General features: G+C 35.4%; 1 protein-coding gene across 2 annotated transcripts; it reads left to right on the top strand.

The window, feature by feature from the left end:
- Positions 1-9,777: 9,777 nt before the first annotated feature.
- Positions 9,778-15,932, top strand: LOC121969741 (pentatricopeptide repeat-containing protein At2g35130-like). Of its 2 annotated transcripts, XM_042519977.1 has the most exons (8): positions 9,778-9,908; positions 10,608-10,801; positions 13,163-13,395; positions 13,769-14,018; positions 14,191-14,336; positions 14,424-14,629; positions 14,721-14,845; positions 15,303-15,932. In XM_042519977.1, the coding sequence occupies exons 1-8, from the start codon at positions 9,868-9,870 to the stop codon at positions 15,884-15,886; spliced, it is 1,779 nt and encodes a 592-aa protein (XP_042375911.1). In that variant the 5' UTR covers positions 9,778-9,867; the 3' UTR covers positions 15,887-15,932. The 2 variants fall into 2 exon arrangements, with proteins under 2 accessions (XP_042375911.1, XP_042375918.1); XM_042519984.1 differs by lacking the exon at positions 9,778-9,908 and having other exon boundaries at positions 10,659-10,848.
- The last annotated feature ends 8,300 nt before the right edge of the window (positions 15,933-24,232 follow it).

Below are 24,232 nucleotides of genomic sequence, written 5' to 3'. Positions count from 1 at the left end.
AGGGGGGGGGGGGTGAATAGTGCTCGTGACTTTCACTTTTCGTATTCGAAAATGTTCGAGTAATGCAGCGGAAATAAATAAAGCAAACACACAGAAAGACCCAAGTATTTTTACTTGGTTCGGAGACTTGGGCGACTCCTACTCCAAGGCCCACGCTCCTTGAGCGTTTACTTTGGGCAACAACTATTATAGCATAAAAAGTACAGTTTGAATATTACAATTAGTGCAGAAAAAGCTATACCGACAACTCTAAATGGAAATCTCGAAGCTTCGGGTCGTCGCGGACTTGTCGTAGCTTAGCCGGGTCATTTCTTGAGCAGCACACGAAGGATAAATCACTTAGAATTTGATATCTCAAGCTGCTGGTCGAATACCCCTTATAAAGCCTGTTGAGGGCGCCTTCAACCTCCTTGAAGGCACCCTCATCCGCGTCGAGTTCGCCGCGCGGATGAGCTCTGAAGTTGTCATCGCTGATCCACTTGAAGGCGCCTCCATACCCATTGAGGGCACCCTCAAGCTTGTCCGAGGCGCCTCAAGCCTCCATGAGGGCGCCTCCCGCTCCGCAGTGCGCACACTCCAGCCTTTGCACCCGAGGTGCCTCCAAGCTCCATAAGGGCGCCTCGGGTACTGTTCATCCGAGGCATGAGGTGCTCTTTTGTCCCTGGAAAATATGTTAGTCCACAAACACAACCACATATCTTGTAAAACAAAGTTAACACATAATAAACATGATAATAAAATATTCTGACAGTCTCCAGACTGTTCGGTTCTGACTTCAAATTTTTGACCAGAAATCCTAAGTCAAATCGACGCTTACTGTTCCCTCCGCGGGGAACGCGTCCTCACCTACTTCACTCAAGAGAGCATACCTGATGCCAGTCTAGTCCTCTAGATCGACTGGACTTTTTGCGTAGGGTTATCACCCCCTAGGACCTAGGGTTACCACCCCCTAGGACCTAGGGTTACCACCCCTTAGGGTTTTTCGCCACCAAGGGTTACCTCCCCTAGGACCTAAGGTTACCCCCTTAGGATTTTCCTCCACCTAGGGTTACCACCCCCTAGGAACTAAGGTTGCCACCCCTTAGGATTTTCCTCCACCTAGGGTTACCACCCCCTAGGGGTTTTCACCTGCCTAACTGCAGCTATGACTTTTACCTAAGAACATTTAGGACTTTCCTGGAAAGCTCATTCAAGCATATTAAATAACAAAATAACTTAACTTGAACCCTTTGACATAATCAAAACATAGGTGCAATCGTCGGATGCTTCCTGCACCAACAATCTCCCCCTTTTTGATTATGGCAACACAGTTTAAAGTTAAGTAATAAAAAATATAACAGTAAATGTAAAAATTTAAACATGAGCATAAATGAAATAATTTCAAAACAACACCTTATGCTCCCCCTTTCATTCATTATGTTTAAGTTCTTAATTCTTAACTTTGAAACTTTGACTTTTCTCTCCCCCTTTGACATAAATAAAAAAGAACACTAAGAAGAGAGAAAAAAATATTTATTCTATTTAACTTTAAGCCCCCCTGAAGAGTGGCACTTAGATGAATGAAGTTTTAAAAATACTTAGCCAATTTAGAAATGCTTAACTTTTTCAACAAAACTTAGATAAGCATAAGTTTTGAAACTTTCATATTTACTTTTTTCTCTTTCGAAAAATAAACTTAGCTAAATTTTTAACTTCAAAATGATTGCATTGAGAAAATAGGTTGCTAAATAGCTAAGTTTAGAAAATACTTTCACTTAGTTAAAAACTTAGCTGAAAGAGAGTTTAATAAACTTAGTAAAAAAAATCTTGCAAAAACTTAGCCCCCCCCTTTTTTTTTTTAAAAAAAAAACAAACTTAGTCATATTTTTGCTTTGAAAATACTTTTATCAAAGACTTAGCTAAACTTTTGAAAATAATAGTTTTGTCAAGTATTTAGACTTAAAAAGACTTAGCTTTTCAAGAAGAATTGTTTTGAAAAACATTTAGATAAATTTTGAAAATGCTTTGGAAAATACTTAGCGCTTTCAACAAAAACTTAGCAAAATTTAGCATTTGAAAATAATTGCTTTAAGAAACACTTAGCTAAAATTTTAAAAATGCTTCGAAAAATACTTAGCTAAACTTAAGCTTTTGAAAATAATTGTTGTTTGAAAAACTGAACTCTTAAGATGATTAAAAGTATTGATAAAAACTTGACTTTTAAAAGATTTTCTTGATTTTAGTTTAAATACTTAACTTAAAAAGGATTTACATTAAAGCTTAGCTTAAGTACTTAGCTTTGAAACAATTTAGCTTCTAGAAAAGTTTTAATTTTAAAGTCAGGTCATAAATAATTTTAATTTTAAAGCCAAGTCAAAAATAATTTGTATTTTTGAAGACAAGTCAAAAATAGTTTTTATTTTTGAAGTTAAGTCAAAAACAATTTTTATTTTAAAGAAAAACTAACTTAGAAAAAAAATTTCACTCCCCCTTAATTAATGCCTATAGTCCAAGCATGTATTTAAAGGTAATTATTTTCCTAATTTACCATCTCACTCATTTTAGGTTATCAAGTAAGTTCAGCTTATGAGTGAGTGTGAGACGGAGTTATCTTTGTTTAAATTGTAATTGATATTTAAAATAAGTTTGAGTTTGAATTTCAAATGAGTAAACATTTAAAATTATGAATATTTTGAAAATTGAGTTTGAAATTATAATTTGAACATATGATTTAAAAATTAATTAAGATTTAAAAATTAATTATCATTAAGACTCTGAATATAATTTTAAAATTAATTATTATTAAGATTTTGAATCAAATATGGTTTGAAAATTAATTAAGATTTATAAATTAATTATCATTAAGACTCTAAATATAATTTAAAAATTAATTATTACTAAGATTTTGAATCAAATATGATTTGAAAATTAATTAAGATTAAGATTTTGAAAATGATTTAAAAATTAATTAAGATTTGAAAATTATAATTTTGTAAATAATGATTTTAAATTTTGAAATTATTATGATTTATACCTTAATAATAATTAACTTTTAAATAAATAATTTAAAAATTAATTATAATATGAAGTGAGATTTTGAAATTAATTATGATTATGAAAATAATTATGATATGAAGTGAGATTTTGAAATTAATTATGATTTTTTAAAAAAATAATTAATAATTATCAAATTAATTATGTTTTTTGAAATAATTATTTTAATATTAATTATAAAATTTAAATAGGATTTTGAAAATAATTATTTTAATATTAATTATAGAATTTAAATAGGATTTTGAAAATAATTATTTTAATATAGGATTTTGAAAATAATTATTTTAATATTAATTATAGAATTTAAATAGGATTTTGAAATTAATTATGATTTTAAAGTTAATTATAAAATTGAGTAAGATTTCGAAATTAATTATGATTTTTAAAATAATTTTCAAATTGAGTAAGATTAATTATGGTTCTTAAAATAATTTTAAAATTTAGTGAGATTAATTATGATTTGAAATTATAACTTTGTAAATAATGATTTTGAGTTTTGAAAATATCAAAAGTAATTAATTAATTTGATTGAAATTAATTAGACTTTTGAAATTAATTAAAAAAAAATATATAATTTAATTATGATTTAAATATTAATATTAAAATTAATTAAGTTAATTTAATTGAATTGATTAAGTATTTTAATCAATTGTTGATTACAATTTGTAAATTAAATTGGTGAATTAAAATTTTAATTAAATTGGTAAATTAATTCTAAATTAATTCTAAATTTTTACCTAGATCTATCTCACCCTTTTCTAAGTTATCAACCAAGGAACCTTATTGATTTTTGTGAGATGGTTATCTTTAGATTTAGATTATTTCTAAGGATTGATTTATATTTAAGTTAGACTTAGGTTTTCCAATTAGTCAATTAAATACACATTTCAAATATTGGCTCCCAGGTTGTGGCGAGGCACAAGACCTTCTTGGGTATGAGATCATCCACCACTTCTAGATAGAGTTTTTCAAAGAAATCATATATTTAATTTCCTTTTTGAAACCTCTTGGTTTAACTAAACAAGTATAAATTACGCCTAGGTCCTTAATCTATCATAATCTAAACATACATATTATAAAGAAAAGAAAATAAACAATCATCAAGCAATTTTATCTATTTATCAAGATAATTTTTTTATTGGCTCCTCCTGGATCATAGTCTCAATATGGTATATCAAGGTAATGTATCTGATTCTTAGGGATCCAATAGTATCCAAGTCCGACTTGATTAGTCAGGTTTGACTTGGGGACCCATGCTTGGACTACTTTTCTATTTGATCGATTTACAAGTAATAAGTATGACTTGTATTTGTGTTTGGCCTTAAATCCAAGTCCAGATTTGTTGTAAACGGCTCTTTGTTTTCTAAGAATTAGATTAAGATTCTTGGAACCCAACATGAATCGTTCAAGAGTATTCTTAAGTTCTTTAACTTGAGTTTTCAAATTGAAATTTTCTTCCTCAAGTTGTTAGACTTGGGTTGAATTTCCAATTTGAACTGGCTCAGTCAAAGGACTCGAGTTAGTCACTTCCTTAAGGGATGTTACCTCCTTTTGGAGTGACTTAACCCGGATGTTGGATTTAGCCAATTTCTTTAATAAATAAAAAACTAGATTTTCTAGATTATCTATGTTAATACCAGAAATTAAAGTGCTTACAGGGGTTTTGGGTCCTTCAGAAACGGATACGGATATGTGGCTTCGCTTAGACTCGATTTCTGATTCGCTCTCAATTTCGGACTCGAACTCGGACTCGATTTTGACGATGTTCACTTGTATCAGTGGAGCGAGAAAGCTCGTTTGTTCTTCTTCATCAGATTCGGATTCGTCTGATGACTCGGACCATGTTGCCTTCAACACCTTCTTCTTTCTAGCTTCCTTTGTCTTTCTTGTACCTTCGTGTAGCTCAATCAGCTTCTCCCATAATTCTTTTTCACTTGAGAAGGGGCCGACGCAGTTCAGCTCCTCATTGGTTAGGCCGCACTGAAGTGTATATGTTGCTTTAGCGTTTGTTTCTACCTTCCTTATTAGAGTTGGATCCCAATTCTCGCATGATATTGGTTTGCCGGTGTCGTCAGTTGTAAGTACCAGACCGATTTTGATGATCATCTAGACTTCGAAATTAGTTTGAAGGTACAACTCCATCCGACCCTTACAACAACCAAAGTCATCTATGGTGAAGAGCGGTGGGCGGGCAGTGCTATAGCCTTCTTGGAGTGCCATAAAAATGAATCTCGCACACAAAAAGGAAAAAGAAACAAATATCTCAAGACTTGGTCTTGGATTAGTACTGTGAGAGAAAGATAAAAATAACAATTCACTAATTTCGGGGGAAAAGTAATAAAATATTAAAAAAAAATTATTTCAAACTTTTGAAAATGCGATATTTCGCTAATGCCGACTAATGGTGAAAAAATGAAAATGAATTTTTTGAAAATGGGTTTGGAGGGAAAAAATGAAAGGCGTAAGGTTTTATTTTTAACACAAACAATATATAATTTTTTTTTTCAAAATAGGAACCCCCTGCTTGATTGGTGGTTTCACCAAATCAGAGCGGCCTAGCTCTGATATCAATTGTTGGATCGAGAAGCGTTAAAGGGGGAGGGGGGTGAATAGCGCTCGTGACTTTCACTTTTCATATTCGAAAACGTTCGAGTAATGCAGTGGAAATAAATAAAGCAAACACACAGAAAGACCCAAGTATTTGTACTTGGTTCGGAGCCTTGGGTGACTCTTACTCCAAGGCCCACGCTCCTTGAGCGTTTACTTTGGGCAACAACTATTATACCATAAAAAGTACAGTTTGAATATTACAATTAGTGCAGAAAAAGCTATACCAACAACTCTAAATGGAAATCTCGAAGCTTCGGGTCGTCGGGGACTTGTCGTAGCTTAGCCGGGTCATTTCTTGAGCAGCACACGAAGGATAAATCACTTAGAATTTGATATCTCAAGCTGCTGGTCGAATACCCCTTATAAAGCCTGTTGAGGGCACCTTCAACCTCCTTGAAGGCACCCTCATCCGCGTCGAGTTCGCCGCGCGGATGAGCTCTGAAGTTGTCATCGCTGATCCACTTGAAGGCGCCTCCATACCCATTGAGGGCGCCCTCAAGCCTGTCCGAGGTGCCTCAAGCCTCCATGAGGGCGCCTCCAGCTCCGCAGTGCGCCTCCAACTCCGCAGTGCGCATACTCCAACCTTTGCACCCGAGGCGCCTCCAAGCTCCATGAGGGCGCCTCAGGTAGTGTTCATCCGAGGCATAAGGTGCTCTTTTATCCCTGCAAAATATGTTAGTCCACAAACACAACCACATATCCTGCAAAACAAAGTTAGCATATAATAAACATAATAATAAAATATTCTGACAGTCTTCAGACTGTCCGGTTCTGACTTCGAATTTCCGACCGGAAATCTTAGGTCGAATCGACGCCTATTGTTCCCTCCGCGGGGAACGCGCCCTCACCTACTCCACTCAGGAGAGCATAACTGATGCAAGTCCGGTCCTCCAGACCGACTGGACTTTCTCCCTAAGGTTACCACCCCCTTGAGTTTTTCGCCACCTAGGGTTACCTCCCCGTAGGACCTAAGGTTACCCTCCCCCCCTTAGGATTTTCCTCCACCTAGGGTTATCACCCCCTAGGACCTAAGGTTGCCACCCCTTAGGGTTTTCCTCCACCTAGGGTTACCACCCCTAGGACCTAAGGTTACCGCCCCTTAGGATTTTCCACCACCTAGGATTACCACCCCCACCCCTAGGGTTTTTCACTTGCCTAATCGCAGCTAGGACTTTTGCCTAAGAACACTTAGGACTTTCTTGCAAAGCTCATTCAAGCACATTAAATAACAAAATAACTTAACTTGAACCCTTTGACATAATCAAAACATAGGTTCAATCGTTGGATGCTTCCTGCACCAACAACATCTAAACAACCTTGACCTGCAAGGACTTCTTTACTATGTGATCGGTCAAGCTTTTGACCCGCTTGGACTTTTGTCCTTACGCCAAGTATCTGGTCAAACCTTTGACCTATTTAGACTTCTCTCCTTGTACCAAGTATTTGACCAAACCTTTGACCTATTTGGACTCCGAATCACAGTGTCCGGTCAACCTTGACCCACCTAGATTTCCATTGCCTGACTTTACTCACCAAAACTTCCTATCTCCTTAGCTTCACTCACTAGGGTTTTTCACCTGGCTTCACTCACCAAGATTTTTCTTCTACCTAGCTTCACTCACTAGGATTTTTCACCTAACTTCACTCACTAGGATTTTTTCACTGCCTACCTTTACTCACTAGGACTTTCACCTAGCTTTACTCACTAGGATTTTTCTTCTACCCAAGTTCACTCACTAGGGCTTTTCACACCAAATGTCCAGTCAACATTGACCCACTTGGATTTTCTTCTTCTGCCAACCTTCCAGTTGGACTTGCCCTTCCTTAACTTTTAGTTAGAACTTTCCCCAATCAAGTATCCGATCAACCTTAACCTACTTGACTATTCTTTACTACAAACTGGTCAAACCTTGACTAGGGGGGAATTGCACCAACAATCTCCCCATACAGATAATTACAACTGTAATCTAAATATATTGTCAAATATCAAAACTCAAATATCAAGACTCAAGCTTAGTGAAACTGGTCAACCTTGACCTATAAAAATTGCACCAACAGAATATAATCAGGAGAAGTAGACGAATACATAGGAGCTAGTTTCATATCAATCCAAGGTCATTTGGTCTATCAGTCGATTTTGGATAAAATCGGTCGATGAACCAAATAACCTCGGATTGACATAAAATTAGTTCTTATGTGCTCGTATATCTCTCCTGATTATATTCATGCCCTCAAATACCAATTTGACTCAATATATTGAGAGCAATGATTTTTTGAACATGAATTTAATTTTTCAAACACATTAGTGTTCAAAAAATCACTACTCTCAATATATTAAGTTAAATTGATGTTTGAGGTATGGATATAATCATGAGAGGTAGCCGAATACATAGGAACTAGTTTCATATCAATCTGAGATCGTTTGGTCCATCAACCGATTTTACCTAAAATAGGCTTTAATAAAAAAAAGTAAATCAATCGACTGATTTATTCAAAATTTTGACATTCAAAAAATTTTCAAACATATTTTTATTTAAAAAATTACTACTCTTAATATATTTTGTCAAATTGATATTTGATTGCATGGATATAATCAAGAGAAGTATATGAACTATAAGAGCTAGTTTCATATTAATTTGAAATCATTTGATCCATCAGCCAATTTTGGGAAAAATCAGTTGATGGACCAAATGACCTCAGATTGATATAAAATTGGATCCTATATGTTTGGATAGTTCTCCTGATTATATTCATATCCTCAAATATTAATTTAACCGAATATATTGAGAGCAGTGATTTTTTGAACATTAATATGAAACACATTGGTTGATGAACCAAATGACCTTAACATATTTGTGTTCAAAAAATCATTGCTCTCAATATATTAGGTCAAATTAACTTTTGAGAGCATAGATATAATCAGGAGAACTAGCCGATTACATAGGATCTAGTTTTATATCAATTTGAGGTCGTTTGGTCCATTAGTCGATTTTGCCCAGAGTGATATGAAATTAATTCCTATGTATTCGTCCACTTCTCCTGATTATATCTATGTCTTCAAATACCAATTTAATCTAATATATCTTAAGAGCAATAATTTTTTGAACATGAATTAAATTTTTTAAACACATTCATGTTCAAAAAATCACCGCTCTCAATATATTGAATCAAATTGACGTTTGAGGATATGAATATAATCAGGAGAGGTAACTGAACATATAGAAATTAGTTTCATGTCAATCTGAGATCATTTGATACATTAACTGATTTCACCTAAAATTGATTTTAAAAAAAAAGTAAATCAGTCGAGTGATTTAAAAATATTAGTAGATTGATTTGCTCAAAATTTAAACGTTTCTATACAAAATAAAATCAATTCGACTGATAAAAAAATCAGTCGACTGATAGGGGTAAAACAAAAAATAGATACGTGATTTAGTAATTTTAAAACAACTTTACGTGATTTGGTAATTTTAAAAATTTATCTACGTGGTTCAATACAGGGCTGTAAATGAGATGAGTCGAGCCAAGCTTTGAGGTGTTCAAGCTTGTTTGATAAAGTAATCGAGCCGAGACGAGCCGAGCTGAGCCGAGTTTAAAATGAACCAAACTTTTGAAATGATTGTTCAAGCTTGATTTAGTTTATTTTTTATGAGTTTGAGCTTGTTTAAAACGAACTCTCAATTCAAGCTTGGCTTGAGTATAGTTTATTTAGATGTTATCGAGCTCTCAATTCAAGCTTATTTGATTGTTTGAAACTTTTAGTTGTTTGATTAATTATTGAGTTTGATAATTTAAACCTATTTATTTATTTATTTTATTATTTATTTAGTATATTGAAAAGTATTTTATTAATGAATATAGTTCATCAGTATTGTTCATAAACGTTAACAATATATATATATATGTTTAAGTTTGTTTTTTTAATTTAACGAGTTGTTCAAATTTATTTATTTAATTAATTTTATGTATATTAAATGAACATAAATAAATTTTTATTAAATTAAATATAACATTTATTCACGAATACTTAATTTATTCAGAGCCATAGTTCAACAAGAAAAACCAACTGTTATTAGAATGGTGAAATTTCGTAAAATAAATATTATAAAAGTGGGATGAACTTGGGTTCATGTGTCTGTTATCTATTACGTCATCTCTAATCCATATCTCGAAGCTACGGAGTCCCGTGACTAAGATTCCGCTTCGCTTGGTTGCTGCGCCATGGCTTCCACCACGCCGACCACCTCCTTCTCCCTGCTCCGGTACCCAAATCCCTCTCTTTCTCCTTCCCTTCTCCTCTCATATTGTTGTTACTGCTTGAGACTCTTGTCCCTCTTGTTCCCAATGCATCGTTCTATCTCTTCGTAGAGCAGAAACGCCGTGAGAAAGATCGGTAGGTCGATAGACATTGGCATTTGAGGGCGTCAAATGTGTACTGCTCTAATGTAATACGCCTCTATAAGTCTCTTATATGCAGAATCCTCGACATTCGTTATTTTTTTATTTTATGTTTTGTGAATTTGGAAGAGCAACGCAACCTTAAATTGAACAAGAAAAGTTGTCTCTTTCCATCAATCCTTTTCTTTTTGTTACTTTTCCCTTTAAATTTTGGAGTGGCTATCTTAACCAGCGGTGCCACCATTCCTTGCTTGCAAAGTTTTGGGATTCATGAGATGGCTTAGAGAATCTAATATGTTCTGCATGATGTTTAGACTTTGGTATCAAAATGGGTCCTTTATGGAATTTTTTTACTCCTTAAAAGGATATTCTTTACTATCTAGTGGAACCTATGTAATGCTTGTGATAAGAGTAGTATTCTTGTACATTTTATACTTCCTTTATGTATGCTTGTAAGCCATCTATCTCTTGTCGGTCTTTGACCCTCCATTTCTCACGAGAAAAGATGTTTTGAAATGTGTTTTTTTTAAAATTTTTTTTTTCTAAATGCTGTCTATTTGTAGGTTTACCATTGAGGGTATTCCATACAGTCCGTTTGCAAAATCAAGATTCAAAATAGTTGGCCTCAACAAAACTCAGAGACAAGGATGTAAGCATCCAAACATTTCTGATGCGGCAGAAATTAGTGAGGATGTTTTTCTTGACAAACGTGGGAAATGGAGAATCTCTAACCCCAAAAAATTGTCCAGGAAAAGGGGTAGGGCAATACGTTTCAGAAGTCAAACAGAAGTTTATCAGATTTTGGTATATGTCATTTTCTAATTGCATACCAGAGTAGTTATATTTCTTATACACCTTCATTTAAACATAGTTTTCTATCGTATTTTTTTGATATGGCAAAGTGAGAAACCCTCATTTTTTGAGAAGCTATTGGGGAAAATTTATACAAGGGAGGATGGAAAAATTATCAAAAAAAGACAAATTCGTAGGAAGTCTGATATGATTTATAAACATGTTCAATTCCTCCCACTGTTGTTCAAACATATGGAGAGGGATTATGAAGAAAAGTTGTATTTGATAGATAAAAATCTCTGCCAGTGATTATACTGTGAAGGTTGCCTCACTTTCCCTCAGATTCAGAAAACCCTGCTGATGAATAGACCTGATAAGGAAAGGATACATTCTGTATCTGGGAGGTCTAGATGTCTACACCTCAGCTTCAAGTGAACATTATTCCAAGGTTGTCAATGAGAGATCGACAAAATTGCATCTGTTACACTCCTTCCAACTAGTATCCAATAGAACAACAAAGTGTGAAGATTGTTGTCTTAGCTGCTAAAGTTTGTGATGGCATGGAGGAACAAATTGGGGAGTGACATTGTAATCTCCTACATTAATTTTTGTCATCCATGTTTTCCAAGTTGCGTTGAAGCAGTAGCAAATCAGCAAAGCTATAGCAAATAGTTGAATATTATTCCATGAAAGCTGAGGAACACCTTTAGTGTAGTTTTTGTTTTGATGACAATGCATATTTGTTTGTTGGTATAATATATACCTTGTGAAGAATTATGTTCTAGACATAATTGATGTACTGTAATTAGGGATTTTATGGCATAACTAAACAAAGTATGAACAGTTTATGGTAAGGGTCTAGTGGAACCAAACATTCATGTGCATTCTTTGAGGTTAGGAAGTAGTTGTGCAATTTTGTTAAGGTCATAGAAGAACAAGTATCAGTTGATTAATTTGGTTCTTCATGGTTAGTTTAGAGCGAGCAATTCCTAATATTGATACTTGTCTGGAGGCAATTGTGGATGAGATATTCAATTTGAACCAAGTTTGACAAGGCAAACAGTCCAGAAGTTGCCATTGCCCCCTACACAAATAGTGGCCAGTTGATCCAAATCATTGCACTCTTCCCAAATCATCACTGCATCACTGAAGCTGGTTGGTTTCTGATTGAATCAAATGGGTTTCTTATCAAATCAAAGGAACATGGGATGACATGGGAAAGGATGAGAAAATATTTTCCAACTATCATAGACAAACAACAGAAATTAATCAAGATAATACTATTTCTGCAATACTTGTCAGCGCTGAAAACTAAATTCCTTTTCTGGCTTACATTGAAGAATTAGCTGAATGCAGTTGTTGTTTTTTAAGTGTATGAAATGGTTAGTGTTATTTATCTCATCTATATCTCTGTTGTTAATCTACATATCATCTATTTGTGGAATGTTCTTTTCCTGCATTGGTTGGTATTTATAGGGTTGCATTTCAATCTTCTGATCTGGGATGAATGTTGTCCCTCTATATTTCTCAGATGATACTCCATGGAGGGAAGCATCTAAAATAAATTTCTTCTCCCTCGTCAAATCTTGGTTTTGGTACTCTCTGAAGGAGAGAAATAGCATTTTTCCCAACTCAACCTCTGTGCCAAAACAAATAAGTTGGCAGGAAACTTAGGCAATTGATCATTGAGAGTGCCTGCAGAATGCACAAAGACCATATGTTATAGTGGAAAATTGATTCTTCATGTATTCAGTATCAGATACTACTCAGCATATATTTTAGTCTTCTATTCTTTTTATATATTCTCATTCGCTTTCTGGACTAACATAGATTTAGTTACCTTTCATAACTAAACTTTCGTATTGCTATCTTGATTGAAGGAATATGACGGGTTTACCTGTAAATTTTATCTTTGAATAATTTTATCTTATGTAGCAATAAAGTATTAATGAGTCAGATGTGCAATGTTCCAATGTTTTGTCAATCAAATTACATGTTCTTTCAGTTAGACTATGTTATAAAATTAGTCCTAAAAACTTCAGGCCTACAAATTTTACCACCTTTGGAACATTCAAAATTAACATTGATCATTGCTTCGTCTCACAAAAAGTTAACTAATTTTAGTCAATCAAATTACTTAGTATTTGATTTTGCCTGAATGGACACACTAGTTCATAAAAAGTGTTCTATTTCACGTGCTACCTAAGAATGGCTTAACTCGATCATTTTGTCCTTAACAAGCTTAGTTTAAGTAAACATCACCAAATTTCAAATTTGTTGACTTTATTCTAATGACTTGTTTTACGTCATTCTTATTCCTTATTAGGTGGTTCACTAAGGGGACGGGGTTGGAAGTATGGATCTGGGTTTGTAGATGGAGTTTTCCCTGTCCTAAGCCCCATGGCTCAGCAGATTCTAGAATTTGTACAGAAGGAACCTGATGCTGCCAAAGTGTGGGCTGCACTTGACACTCTCCCTGCCACTCACAATGTGTGGGATGATCTTATTAATGTGTCAGTTCAACTTCGTCTCAACAAGCAATGGGATCCTATTATATCTGTAAGCATCATCTTCCACTGTTTTTGTTTTTAACACTTACATTCACCTGTAAAATAATGTTGGATCAAGACACATCACATTCCTTTGTTACATTATCGACTTGACAAGCTCTTTGAATTGTGGTTATTCTAGATCAAATGTCTATAAACAGTGAATAGATGTTTTTCTACTTTTATTGACAGCATGTTGGGTCATGGAAAAATATTTTAGTAGTTACATTTTATATTGTAAACTATGTTGCATGTTCTTGAGATTTTTTTTCTCAATTTATGACTTTATGTTGTATTTCCTTCTTCCATGAGTCCTGTCTAACCAGATACATGCAAATTCTTTAGCGTTCTATGATTTCCATAAATTGAGGAATGTTCTGTAGGTTTGTGAGTGGATACTATACAAGAGCTCTTTCCGCCCTGATGTCATATGCTTCAACTTGCTTATAGACTCATACAGCCAGAAGAGACAGTATAGGAAGGCAGAGTCGATTTACACAGATCTACTTGAAGGTCAATGCATCCCAACTGAGGATACTTATGCTCTTCTGTTGGGTGCTTACTCCAGATGTGGGTTTTACAAGAAGTGTGAGGCTATCCTTACAGAAATGAGACAAAATGGCACACATCCAAGTACCTTTCTTCCTTATGATGCACCTTTCACATGAATGCTCTTTGTTGCTCTATGTAGCGGTTTGTCGTATTAAAATCAAGCTACATTATTCAATACTCTCATGTTATTCAATAATCTTCTGAAAACTATTAAATCATAAGTTTATGCAGATAGATCATCCATTTTGATTAGGTGCTGTGGTATATAATGCATACATAAATGGGTTGTTAAAGGAGAGGGACACTAGAAAGGCTGTTGAAATCTTTCAAAGGATGAAAAGTGATCGGTGCAAACCATCAACAGACACATACACAATGATGATTAATCTATACGGGAAGGTAACTTTTTCTCCTAAATTTGTTAATATGATGCATTCAAATCCATAATTCATTTATTGCTTTGTTGTTACTTTCAATGTATTGAAGGCTAATCAATCTGCTATGGCCCTAAAGATATTCAATGAAATGAAAACTGAAAAGTGCAAGCCAAATATATGTACATATACTGCTTTGATAAATGCATTTGCGAGAGATGGAATGTGCGAGAAGGCTGAAGAGATATTTGAAGAGCTACAGGAGGCTGGACATGAACCTGATGTTTATGCATACAATGCTCTCATGGAAGTTTATAAGTAAGCTCACAACCAAAAGATGATAGATTCTCTCTCAAACTCTGGCTAACCATTTTGGAGTTTTAGAAGCTATGCTTTTCCAATCCAAAAGTCGTGCAGGTTTTCCATTTGGTTCATACGAGATCTTCTCGCTAATGCAACACATGGGATGTGAACCAGATAGAGCTTCATACAACATTTTGGTTGATGCATTTGGAAGAGCTGGCCTTCATGAAGGTAAGATAGCTCAACCTTTCTCAATTTTTTTTCACTGCCTCTGTTAGAGTATATAGTTTAGAACTTAGAATATGTAGTCTAGTAAGACAAGTTTATTCATCCATCAGAGTATCTTCATCCATTTTAGCTCTCCCACATCATAATGAGCAACTGTTGGTTCTTCTTTTGCTATTAGATCAGGGAATATTTCTGAGATGGGAATCATTTTGTGAGTACATGATCAGCTGTATCTATCAAACTTACATCCTTTTTGACCTTTTCTTCTTCTTCTTCTTCGTCGTCTTCTTCTTCTTCTTATATTTTCAATGGCATTTGGCTTTGACAAAGTTCCTCGAGAGAAACTCTATGGATTTCCATGTTTTAATTAGATAAGTTGCAGAAAAAGGGTTTACCATGTTCAAATTTTGTGCTGATGGCGTTACTGGAGGACATGACCATCACCATTACTTCCATACAGATGCAGAGGCCGCATTTGAAGAGCTAAAACAGCAGGGCATGACACCGACCATGAAATCACACATGCTGCTCCTTTCTGCCTACTCAAGAGCAGGAAACATTCCAAAATGTGAAGCAGTCATGAACCAGATGCATAAATCCGGGCTTGAGCTGGACACCTTCGCACTCAACTCCATGCTTAACGCCTACGGAAGGGCCGGTCGGTTCGAGAAGATGGAAGAAGTCTTAATGGGAATGGAGAAGGGTCCATATGAAGGGGACATCAGCACTTACAACATCTTGATTAACTTCTTTGGTCGTGCAGGTTTTTTTAGCAGAATGGAAGATGTGTTTCATTCCCTAGCGAGCAAAGGGTTGAAAGCTGATGTAGTGACTTGGACTTCGAAGATGAGCGCATACGCGCGAAAGAAACAGTACAGGAAATGCTTGGAGATTTTTGAAGAGATGATAGATGCTGGTTGTTATCCAGATGGAGGAACTGCAAAAGTGCTGCTTGCCTCTTGTGCTACGGATGAGCAGATCGAACAGATTACCACTGTAATTAGATCAATGCATAAGGAAACAAGAAATACATTTGCTGCATGAATAATTTATTCGAGTGCAGATTCAAATTATATATAATTTATCAGTAGCTGCTTGTCTTTGCCATGTTTCCTACAAAAGAAGCCAGTAGCTAGGGGGGAAAATAGAAGAATCTCACAGGACATGATCATGGAATATTTTTAATTGAGAAAAAAATAAGGTTTAAAATGCCATTCTGAGTTGAAATTTTGTTCCCCAATCAGAATGTGGAAGTCAACTTTGTTGTTTTCCTAAGAGGTAAAATATGGAAGTCAACTTTCCTATGCCAACCCAGCAGCGGTCTCCATTGACTTTCATTGAGTTGTTTGCTTGGGCGTCTCATCTGCATCAGGAAGCAGCACTACTACTTGAAAGCAAAATAGATAACCATACGATGCATCTCAGAATCTACGTGCCAAAATTTTATAGGTCAGATACCCATTTACATATTCTGATCTATTAATTCAATTCAATTAATATAGGGGGCTAGAAAAGTAGAATTATTATAATTATAACAAGACTGTAGAGTAATCATAGTATTAATATCATTAACAATATATATTAAATATAAATTTGTAGTATAAGAATGATATGAAATATGATCTATAAATATTCATTCTCAATAAATTTTCATTATGAATGAAATCGGATCCAAATCATATTTACAAAATCATATACAAAACCGTAATAGTAAATAGAGCCTCACATCAAATTTACAAAACGATATGTAAAACCACAATAGTGAATCATGTGTTCATAGAGTCAAAGTCATATACACATATAAAACTTTAGTATATACAATAAGTCAAAAATATATGTGTTTATTAATATAGAACATCACATAAAATATAGATTCCTATATAATAGGTACTTCATCAAAAGAAAAAACTCTCATACTCAACATATATTGATAAAACACCGTAAGTGACAAGCCTTTAATGAGTGGATCCTCTAATATGGAATATGTCTTTATATGATCTATCATAATTTGACCACTTTAAACTCTTTCTTTAACCGCCAGAAATTTTATATCAATGTGTTTAGATTTCGACGAACTACTGTTATTCTTGGAATATAATTATACAGCTTTTTATTATCACAATTGATCCTCAATAGTCTGTCAATGCCCCCAATGATCTGTAACATTATAATAAGATTCCACATTCATATCCTATATTGGAAGTTTTATAGTAGGCTATAAAATCTGCCTCCACAGTAGAAGTGACTATTAGCATCTGTTTAATATTTTTTTTTTTCATAATATAGCCCATCCTGCCAGCATGAAGACATAATTTGAGGTGAACCTCCTACTATCTAAGCATCCAGCAAATCGGAGTCTAAATATCCAATGATCTCCAGATGACTGATCTCCAATATGTGAGCATATAATCATTCGTTCTTTGCAAATACCACATAATCCTCTTTACAGCTTTCCAATGCTTTGGTCTAGGGTTACTTAAATATATGCCAAACATCCCCACAATGTATTCAAGATCCAAACGCGTACATACTTAAACATACATAAAACTCCCTACTGTCGATGTATAGGGAATTACTGCATTTCCTTAATCTCAAGTTCATGACGTAGACATTATTGCAAGCTAAGTCTATTACACTTTAACAGTATTGCCGAGAACACAATTCTACATGTCAAACCTGTTGGGACACTCCAGAGCTTGGGGGGGGGGGGGGGGGAATAGCTTGTCTCGCTTACTCACTTGCTTTGTAGATGTTGATTTTACAGCGGATAAACTTCAAGCAAACTCCCAATGCTAACAAGAGGATTTACTTGGTATCCACCTCAAGATTTCTTGGAATAATCCGAAGGTGTAGAAACCTCGTACAACTCAACAACAAGATACAACTCGAAGCAAGAAGTAAATACATGAATACAAATGAAAAACCTTTTCTTGCTTGATCTCTTGTTGATGAAGATGCCTCTGGACTAGTTGGAAAGTGCAACAACACTTATCTTCCAAGCGTGAAGTTCGATGAACAATAGTGGAGATGAAATCGTAAGCGCTATTTTGTCCGAACCTCGCTGTCGCTTTTATATCTGCATTTCTAGGGTTCCCAATCGATTGCTACGTCAGATCTATACGATCCCAGACATTCAAACCTTGCAACTTGCACAACAGTCATCTTCCAATCGATTGGCTGATCGATTAGGAGTAGCTGGATTGATCAACTAATCGATCTAAAATGCTTCTGTGCTGTCACAAAAGTCCCCAAATCAATTGACCTATTGATTCCGTCTTTCCTCTCTTTACTATGAGAAATCTAGCCCCAATCAATCTCTAGGGGTGTAATCGAGCCGAGCCGAGTCGAGCCGAACCGAACTCTTAAATGTTTAAGTTTGGCTCGTTTATAATCGAGCCGAGCTCGATCTTTGTTTAAAGAATATATTCATAGCTCATGAGATTATTTGAGCTTTTATCGAGCCTAAACGAACTTAATAAATATAAACTATAAATTTAAATATTCATTAAAAATTAAATTATATATTTAGAGAAAAATATAATATTCTTATTAAAATTTATAATGTTATTCTAATAAATAAATTTAATATATTTGTCTATATTTTTCCTAAGTAGATTGTAAAATCTATAAATTCAATATCAAAACTATTATTTTTTCATTTAAAAGTTGATTCATGAACTTACTAACGAACATGTTCATTAGCTAACGAGCCGAGTATTGTGAAGCTTGAGCTTGGTTTGTTTATCTTAATGAACTTCATTAAATGAACTCAAATGAGCTTTTATCGAATCAAGTTTTGAATAGCTCATGAGTGACTTGGTTCATTTACACCCTTATCAATCACCTGATCGACTGGAGTAGACAAAACAATTGGCTGATCGATTGGGGAGCACACTGTGCTCTTTCACAAACAACCACCAATTGATCAGCTGGCGTAGCCCCAATCGATTAGCTGATTGATTTGGCTATCATTGCTTACAAAACTCTCCTAATCGATCAACTAGGCTCTGGTTCAATCGATCGGCTAATTGATTAACCAACCCTAACTTGACTAACTCAAGTCTAGGGTTCTAAATCTCAACATCCAGTCAACCGTGACCTATTAGAACTCCTTCATGCCTAGCATCTAATCAATATTGACCTGTTGGAACTTCATCACTAAGTGTTTGGTCAATCCTTTGACCCATTTAGATCTTTCTCCCCGTGCCAAGTGTCCGGTCAATCTTGATCAAATTGGACTTACTGTCTTATGCCAAGTTCCGATCCTCCATGACCCACTTGGACTTCCAACACCAAATGTCCGGTCAACCTTGACTCACCTAGATTTCCACATGCCTGACTTCATTCACCAAGACTTCCATTTGGCTTCACTCACCAGGACTTTCACCTGACTTCACTCACCAGGATTTTCCTTTGCCTAACTTCACTCACTAGAACTTTCACCTGGTTTCACTGACCAAGATTTTTTTCATCACCTAGCTTCTCTCACTAGGATTTTCCAACTGTCTAAATTTACTCATCAGGATTTCCACACCAAGTGTCTGGTCAACACTGGCCCACATAGATTTTCATCTTCTGCCAACCTTCCTGTTGGACTTACTCTTGTCCAACCTCTAGTTAGGACTTTTAGTCAAGAATCCGATCAACCTTGACCTACTTGACTCTTCTGATCAGACTTTGACCATCAATCTCCATATGGATAATTGCACGAGCAATCTTCATATATTATCAAAAATTAAAAATCAAACATCAAGACTCAAGCTTGAGCCAACTCAAGCTTAGTCAAACTAGTCAACCTTGACCTAGAAGATATTGCATTAACAATCTTTCCCTTTTTGATGTTTGACAATACGTTTAAGTTAGACTAATCCTAATCCCATAACCTCAACTTCTTCTTCATGCCTAAGCATGAATGAGGGTTTTTTTGATTCTCCCCCTTTACATAAGGGTTTCACAATCTTCCCCTGTGAACATGGAGAATTTCTTAACTTAAACCATACATTCTCCCCCTTTGGTACATATAAAAAACTCTCCCCTAAAGAGTTATTCACAACCTTACTATGAAGATCTCATACCCTTCATTGTGCCCAAATTCTCATCCTAGAGCATACACTCATCATTGTTTGGAAATAAATTTAAATCATGTTTTTAAGGAGCAGCTCCCCCTCAAAACATGCTTCAATCTTCCGTTATTGCATCAAAAATGACTTGGAGTTCCTAAAACTTTAGGAAATCTAAAATTTAAAGTTTTGATGTTCAAGAATCAATATTAAATGCAAACCTCATCCAAAACTTTAAATTAGTCTCCTTAACCATTCTATTCTTGTTTTCATCAAGAAAATGATCCTTAAATGTTCATAAATGAGTTTCATAGGGTTAATAATGGTTAACATGACTAAATGAGGCTTAATGGACTGAAATCAAATCATTTCAGCCAAAAATCAACTTTTCTAATCGATTGAAGTTGGGACTTAATCGATCAACTGATCGATTTTGCGAGTTTCTGTTCATGGGAAATGCACTTGAATCAATCAACTGATCGATCAAGGTAGGGTTGAATTGATCGACCGATCAATTCTGTAAGCACTGCTCACAGAAAACCCCATTCAATCGATCAACTGATCGATTCTGTGAGTTTCTATTCACGGGAAATGCACTTGAATCAATCAACTGATTGATCAATGTAGGGTTGAATTGATCGACCAATCAATTCCATAAGCACTGCTCACAGAAAACCACATTCAATCGATCAACTGATCGATTGACCCCCCTCCCCCCAAATCGATCGATCGATCGGGTTTCTGGTTTTTCTGAAATCAGCTTTTGGTCAAATTTCAGAAATACCTAAATAATTCTACAATTTTCAAAAAAATATAAAATTTTACATAGACATTATTTAAGTCATATACTATCAGGAAAAAATAGTTTCTAAGAAAATATATCTTATTTTTCAAAGATTGACACAAAACTTAAAATCACTGAAAACTTTAATGTTTTACTCTAGTTTGTGTTTAACTATATAATGGTGATCCTATCAAAAGATAGCCTTCACCAAGATTTTCGAAAAATATTTTGAAATGATTTTTAAAATCAATTTCCAACCATGTTCTTTGGGTTAAATACACATGTATTGTACATTAGCTTTCCCAATGATTGGATAACACATAAACTATGTGTTTTGATGAAATTAAAACTCAAAATCATACACTAAATCAACATCTTGAGTTTTGTTCATTCTCTAAGTATCTCACTTGTATATAATGTGTACTAAAACACATACAAGTCAACTTATGGTCTTTGTGAGCTATATATTAGTTTTCCATAATCTAAGGGTTCATACATATCTATCTAGGTATTTTAAAAATTGATCATTCACCTAGAATGTCACTTATTGACTAATGTCATTGTCCTTAATTACAAGAATTTAAAGTAATGCATGATGATTTATGACATACATCAATATGAGTATTTTTAAAAGAAAAACTTACTATAGCTACATGATGTATGTATGACATGACATGACATAGTATTTTTATTTTTCATAACAATTATGAATACAAATTATGATATCATGGCATATGATGGGCAAACAAAGCATAGCAATTTAGCATAAATAATATACTTAAATTATCTATTTAAGTATCCATAATTAATTGCTAAACTAAAATTAATCCTAAGTTGTCCCTTTTTCTCCCAAGAAAATGTCAACATCCCAACTTGATATTTCTTTGACTCTTTCCTAATTGTGTCGATTTTAATTAAGTCCAAATCTTCAAATTTTGGTACATTTACTCTTCCAAAGAGTAAGCATTTAAACTTTCTCATTTTCAAGGAGTATAAAACCTTGACAATGCCTCTAAGTGTCAACTTCATCAAAATTGAGTTAACTATTCTTTCAATTAGAGTTGACACTCTCTAGACCCATATAGGGTGTAGATAACATACTCCTAGGAATCCAAAATCGATTGGTGCTCCTTGGGTGTTCTAGGTATTCACTAGGGATGACTTCTCTTGATACCTTCATAAACCTTCCTAGGCTTCTTATAAGCCTTGGTCATACTTGATTCTTCTAGGTCAACTCTAGAGATAACTTTCCTTGTGACTTTCTTAGTGACTTTCTTAGACTGCTTAGAAGCCTTAGTCACGTTAGTCTTTTCAAGATTAATTTTAGGAACAGTCTCCCTTGTAACCATGACTTGACCCCAGTCCTATAGTTATATGGAACTTTATGGTAAGAAGACATACCCTTTTTGGCTTTAGGTTTGTAACTCAAATCTCACCTACCATTGGATGTTTCTTACCTATTTTGACCTAGGTCTGACTTCTTTGATCCTTTGATACTAATTGCCAATTTTTCTAGGGCCCTCTCCAATTTTTCAAATCTTGACCTCAAGTGTAAAATACCGAAAAATGGTGAATAACCATAAGGGAATTTTCCAGAATTTTTAGAAATTTTTTGGGAATTTTTCGAAGACCGTATGGATGAGTTTACGGGGATAAAACTGGGCCCCAGGAAAAGCCTATTTATTGTACCCTATTTAAGCAAGGAAAAGTTGTGTTTCTTTTCCTTTTTATTTTCTTTTTCCTTTATTCTTTTTTTCTTTCTCCCCCGCCGAACCACTCGCGTGCCCTAACCTCCTCGACGCCGTCTCCTCCTTCCCAACTGGCACCGCAAAAACTGCCGCACGCTCGCGATTAAAGCCATCTTCTTCCTCTTCCCCCTTCTCTTCTCCTTCTTCCTCCCCGAGTTGGTCCTCTTCTGCACCTCTGCCCAAGCGCCGGCAACGCGCAAGCCACTGCCGGTCCGTGCTCTAGCGCCAACGCCTCACACTAGCACCCGTGGTCCTCTGCCCTAGATTTGATCGGTTGTTGTCATTGTGCCCTGTCGACGCCGCCACCGTCTCTCGACCGGAGCAGTGCCGATTAAGCCGACAACTTCTCTGCCCTAGCGTCGACAACTAAGCCTTCTTCCTCAATTCTTCTTGCCATCATCGCCAGTGTAGCCCTAGCCGGTACCAATCACTGCCGGAAACAGTCGCCGAAGAGGGAACTACTGATTCGAGGGTAAGCCAACCTCAATCACCTTTCTCTTTTGACTCTTGCTGTTATGAAGATTTGAACATTTGTTTGTGATTGTTGCCACAGAAGCCACAGGGTTCCGGCAACTGCTTACCTTGAGTTCCAGTAGCGGACAACCCTTCTCCGGTAGCAACCATCTGGCTGTGAATTGAGGTGAGGTGTAGGAGTTAGATATATTTTGGTAATTTGATTTCTAATCGAGTTAGCAATAATTGTTAACTTAGGTTCATATGTAGATTTTTAATGTAATCGAATAGTGGGTTGACTAGGGTTAAGGAAACTAACCCTAGTTGACCAATTGATTTTATCTAATTAGGGTTCATTAATTGTGTTGGATTAATTAGTTGGATCCAATTTAGAACTTCTTAATTGGATTAGAATTTAGTTTGGCCAATTGTTGTATGATAGAATTAGCTAAACTAGACATTTTGTTTAATATCACAGGACTTTGATTCGAGACGGTATCTCGACGAGGGATCTATTTCGGATACGATCCTTTTATTGGAGGTGGGTACTTTGACTTATCTTTTTAGATATGTCATTTGATATGCATAGTAGTGTTTTTAACAAATAGTAATGATTATATTTCTTATCTGCATCGGTTGGTCACCACCCGATACATGTTACATGCTTATTTTGTTTACTTGTTATGCACTTCATGTTAGTACCTACCTGATTATACATGCTTATAGGGGTAGTGACATAACCATGCTTTATTATGTTCAGGACCTAGGTTTTTATACCTTATCTGATCTGTGTATCTTTGATTTGATTCTTTGTCCTATGGTACACATTTTATAGAGATGGATAGGTTCAGGATATTCTCATGCTTAGTATCATGCACCATCTCGTATGATTGCATGTTGAACGATAGTCAGCTCCATTATTGTTGAGCACATCGCCAGTGACATAGATCTGCACACACCACCACTCATGGGTTAGTAGTATGTCAGGCAGGGTGTGTGGTAGTTCTACTATTAGGCTCTACTGGTCCGGTGACTCAGCGTGGTAGCCGGCAGACAGTTTTGCTCTGTTAGGCTCCGCTGGTCTGGAGACGCGGCATGGTAGCCGGCAGACAATTTGCTCTATTTGGCTCCGTTGGTCCGCTCATGGGTAGTGTGACACAGCGTGGTAGCCGACAGGGATCCCTCCTCTGGACTTACTCAGGGAGATGAGAGCATTGTGCTCCCCCACTTATGATTTGGGGTAGGAGGATAGGTGTACTCCGACAGCATCCCGTCCACTCGGTCACTCATCAGGAGCAGTGATGGCAGAGTGCACGGTTGTCACAGTCCTACCCACTCGGTCTCA

Source organism: Zingiber officinale, chromosome 1B (assembly GCF_018446385.1).
Source record: "Zingiber officinale cultivar Zhangliang chromosome 1B, Zo_v1.1, whole genome shotgun sequence".
NCBI classification, from domain to species: domain Eukaryota; kingdom Viridiplantae; phylum Streptophyta; class Magnoliopsida; order Zingiberales; family Zingiberaceae; genus Zingiber; species Zingiber officinale.
Note: the sequence above shows the minus strand (reverse complement) of the source record. Positions and strands in the feature narration are given on the sequence as shown.

Bases quoted from the DNA above. Each gene is read 5' to 3' on its own strand.
- LOC121969741 (XM_042519977.1), top strand. From the start codon at position 9,868: ATGGCTTCCACCACGCCGACCACCTCCTTCTCCCTGCTCCG. The intron at 14,337-14,423 runs GTAACTTTTTCT...AATGTATTGAAG, and splicing joins TGATTAATCTATACGGGAAG to GCTAATCAATCTGCTATGGC. The intron at 14,846-15,302 runs GTAAGATAGCTC...ACTTCCATACAG, and splicing joins AAGAGCTGGCCTTCATGAAG to ATGCAGAGGCCGCATTTGAA.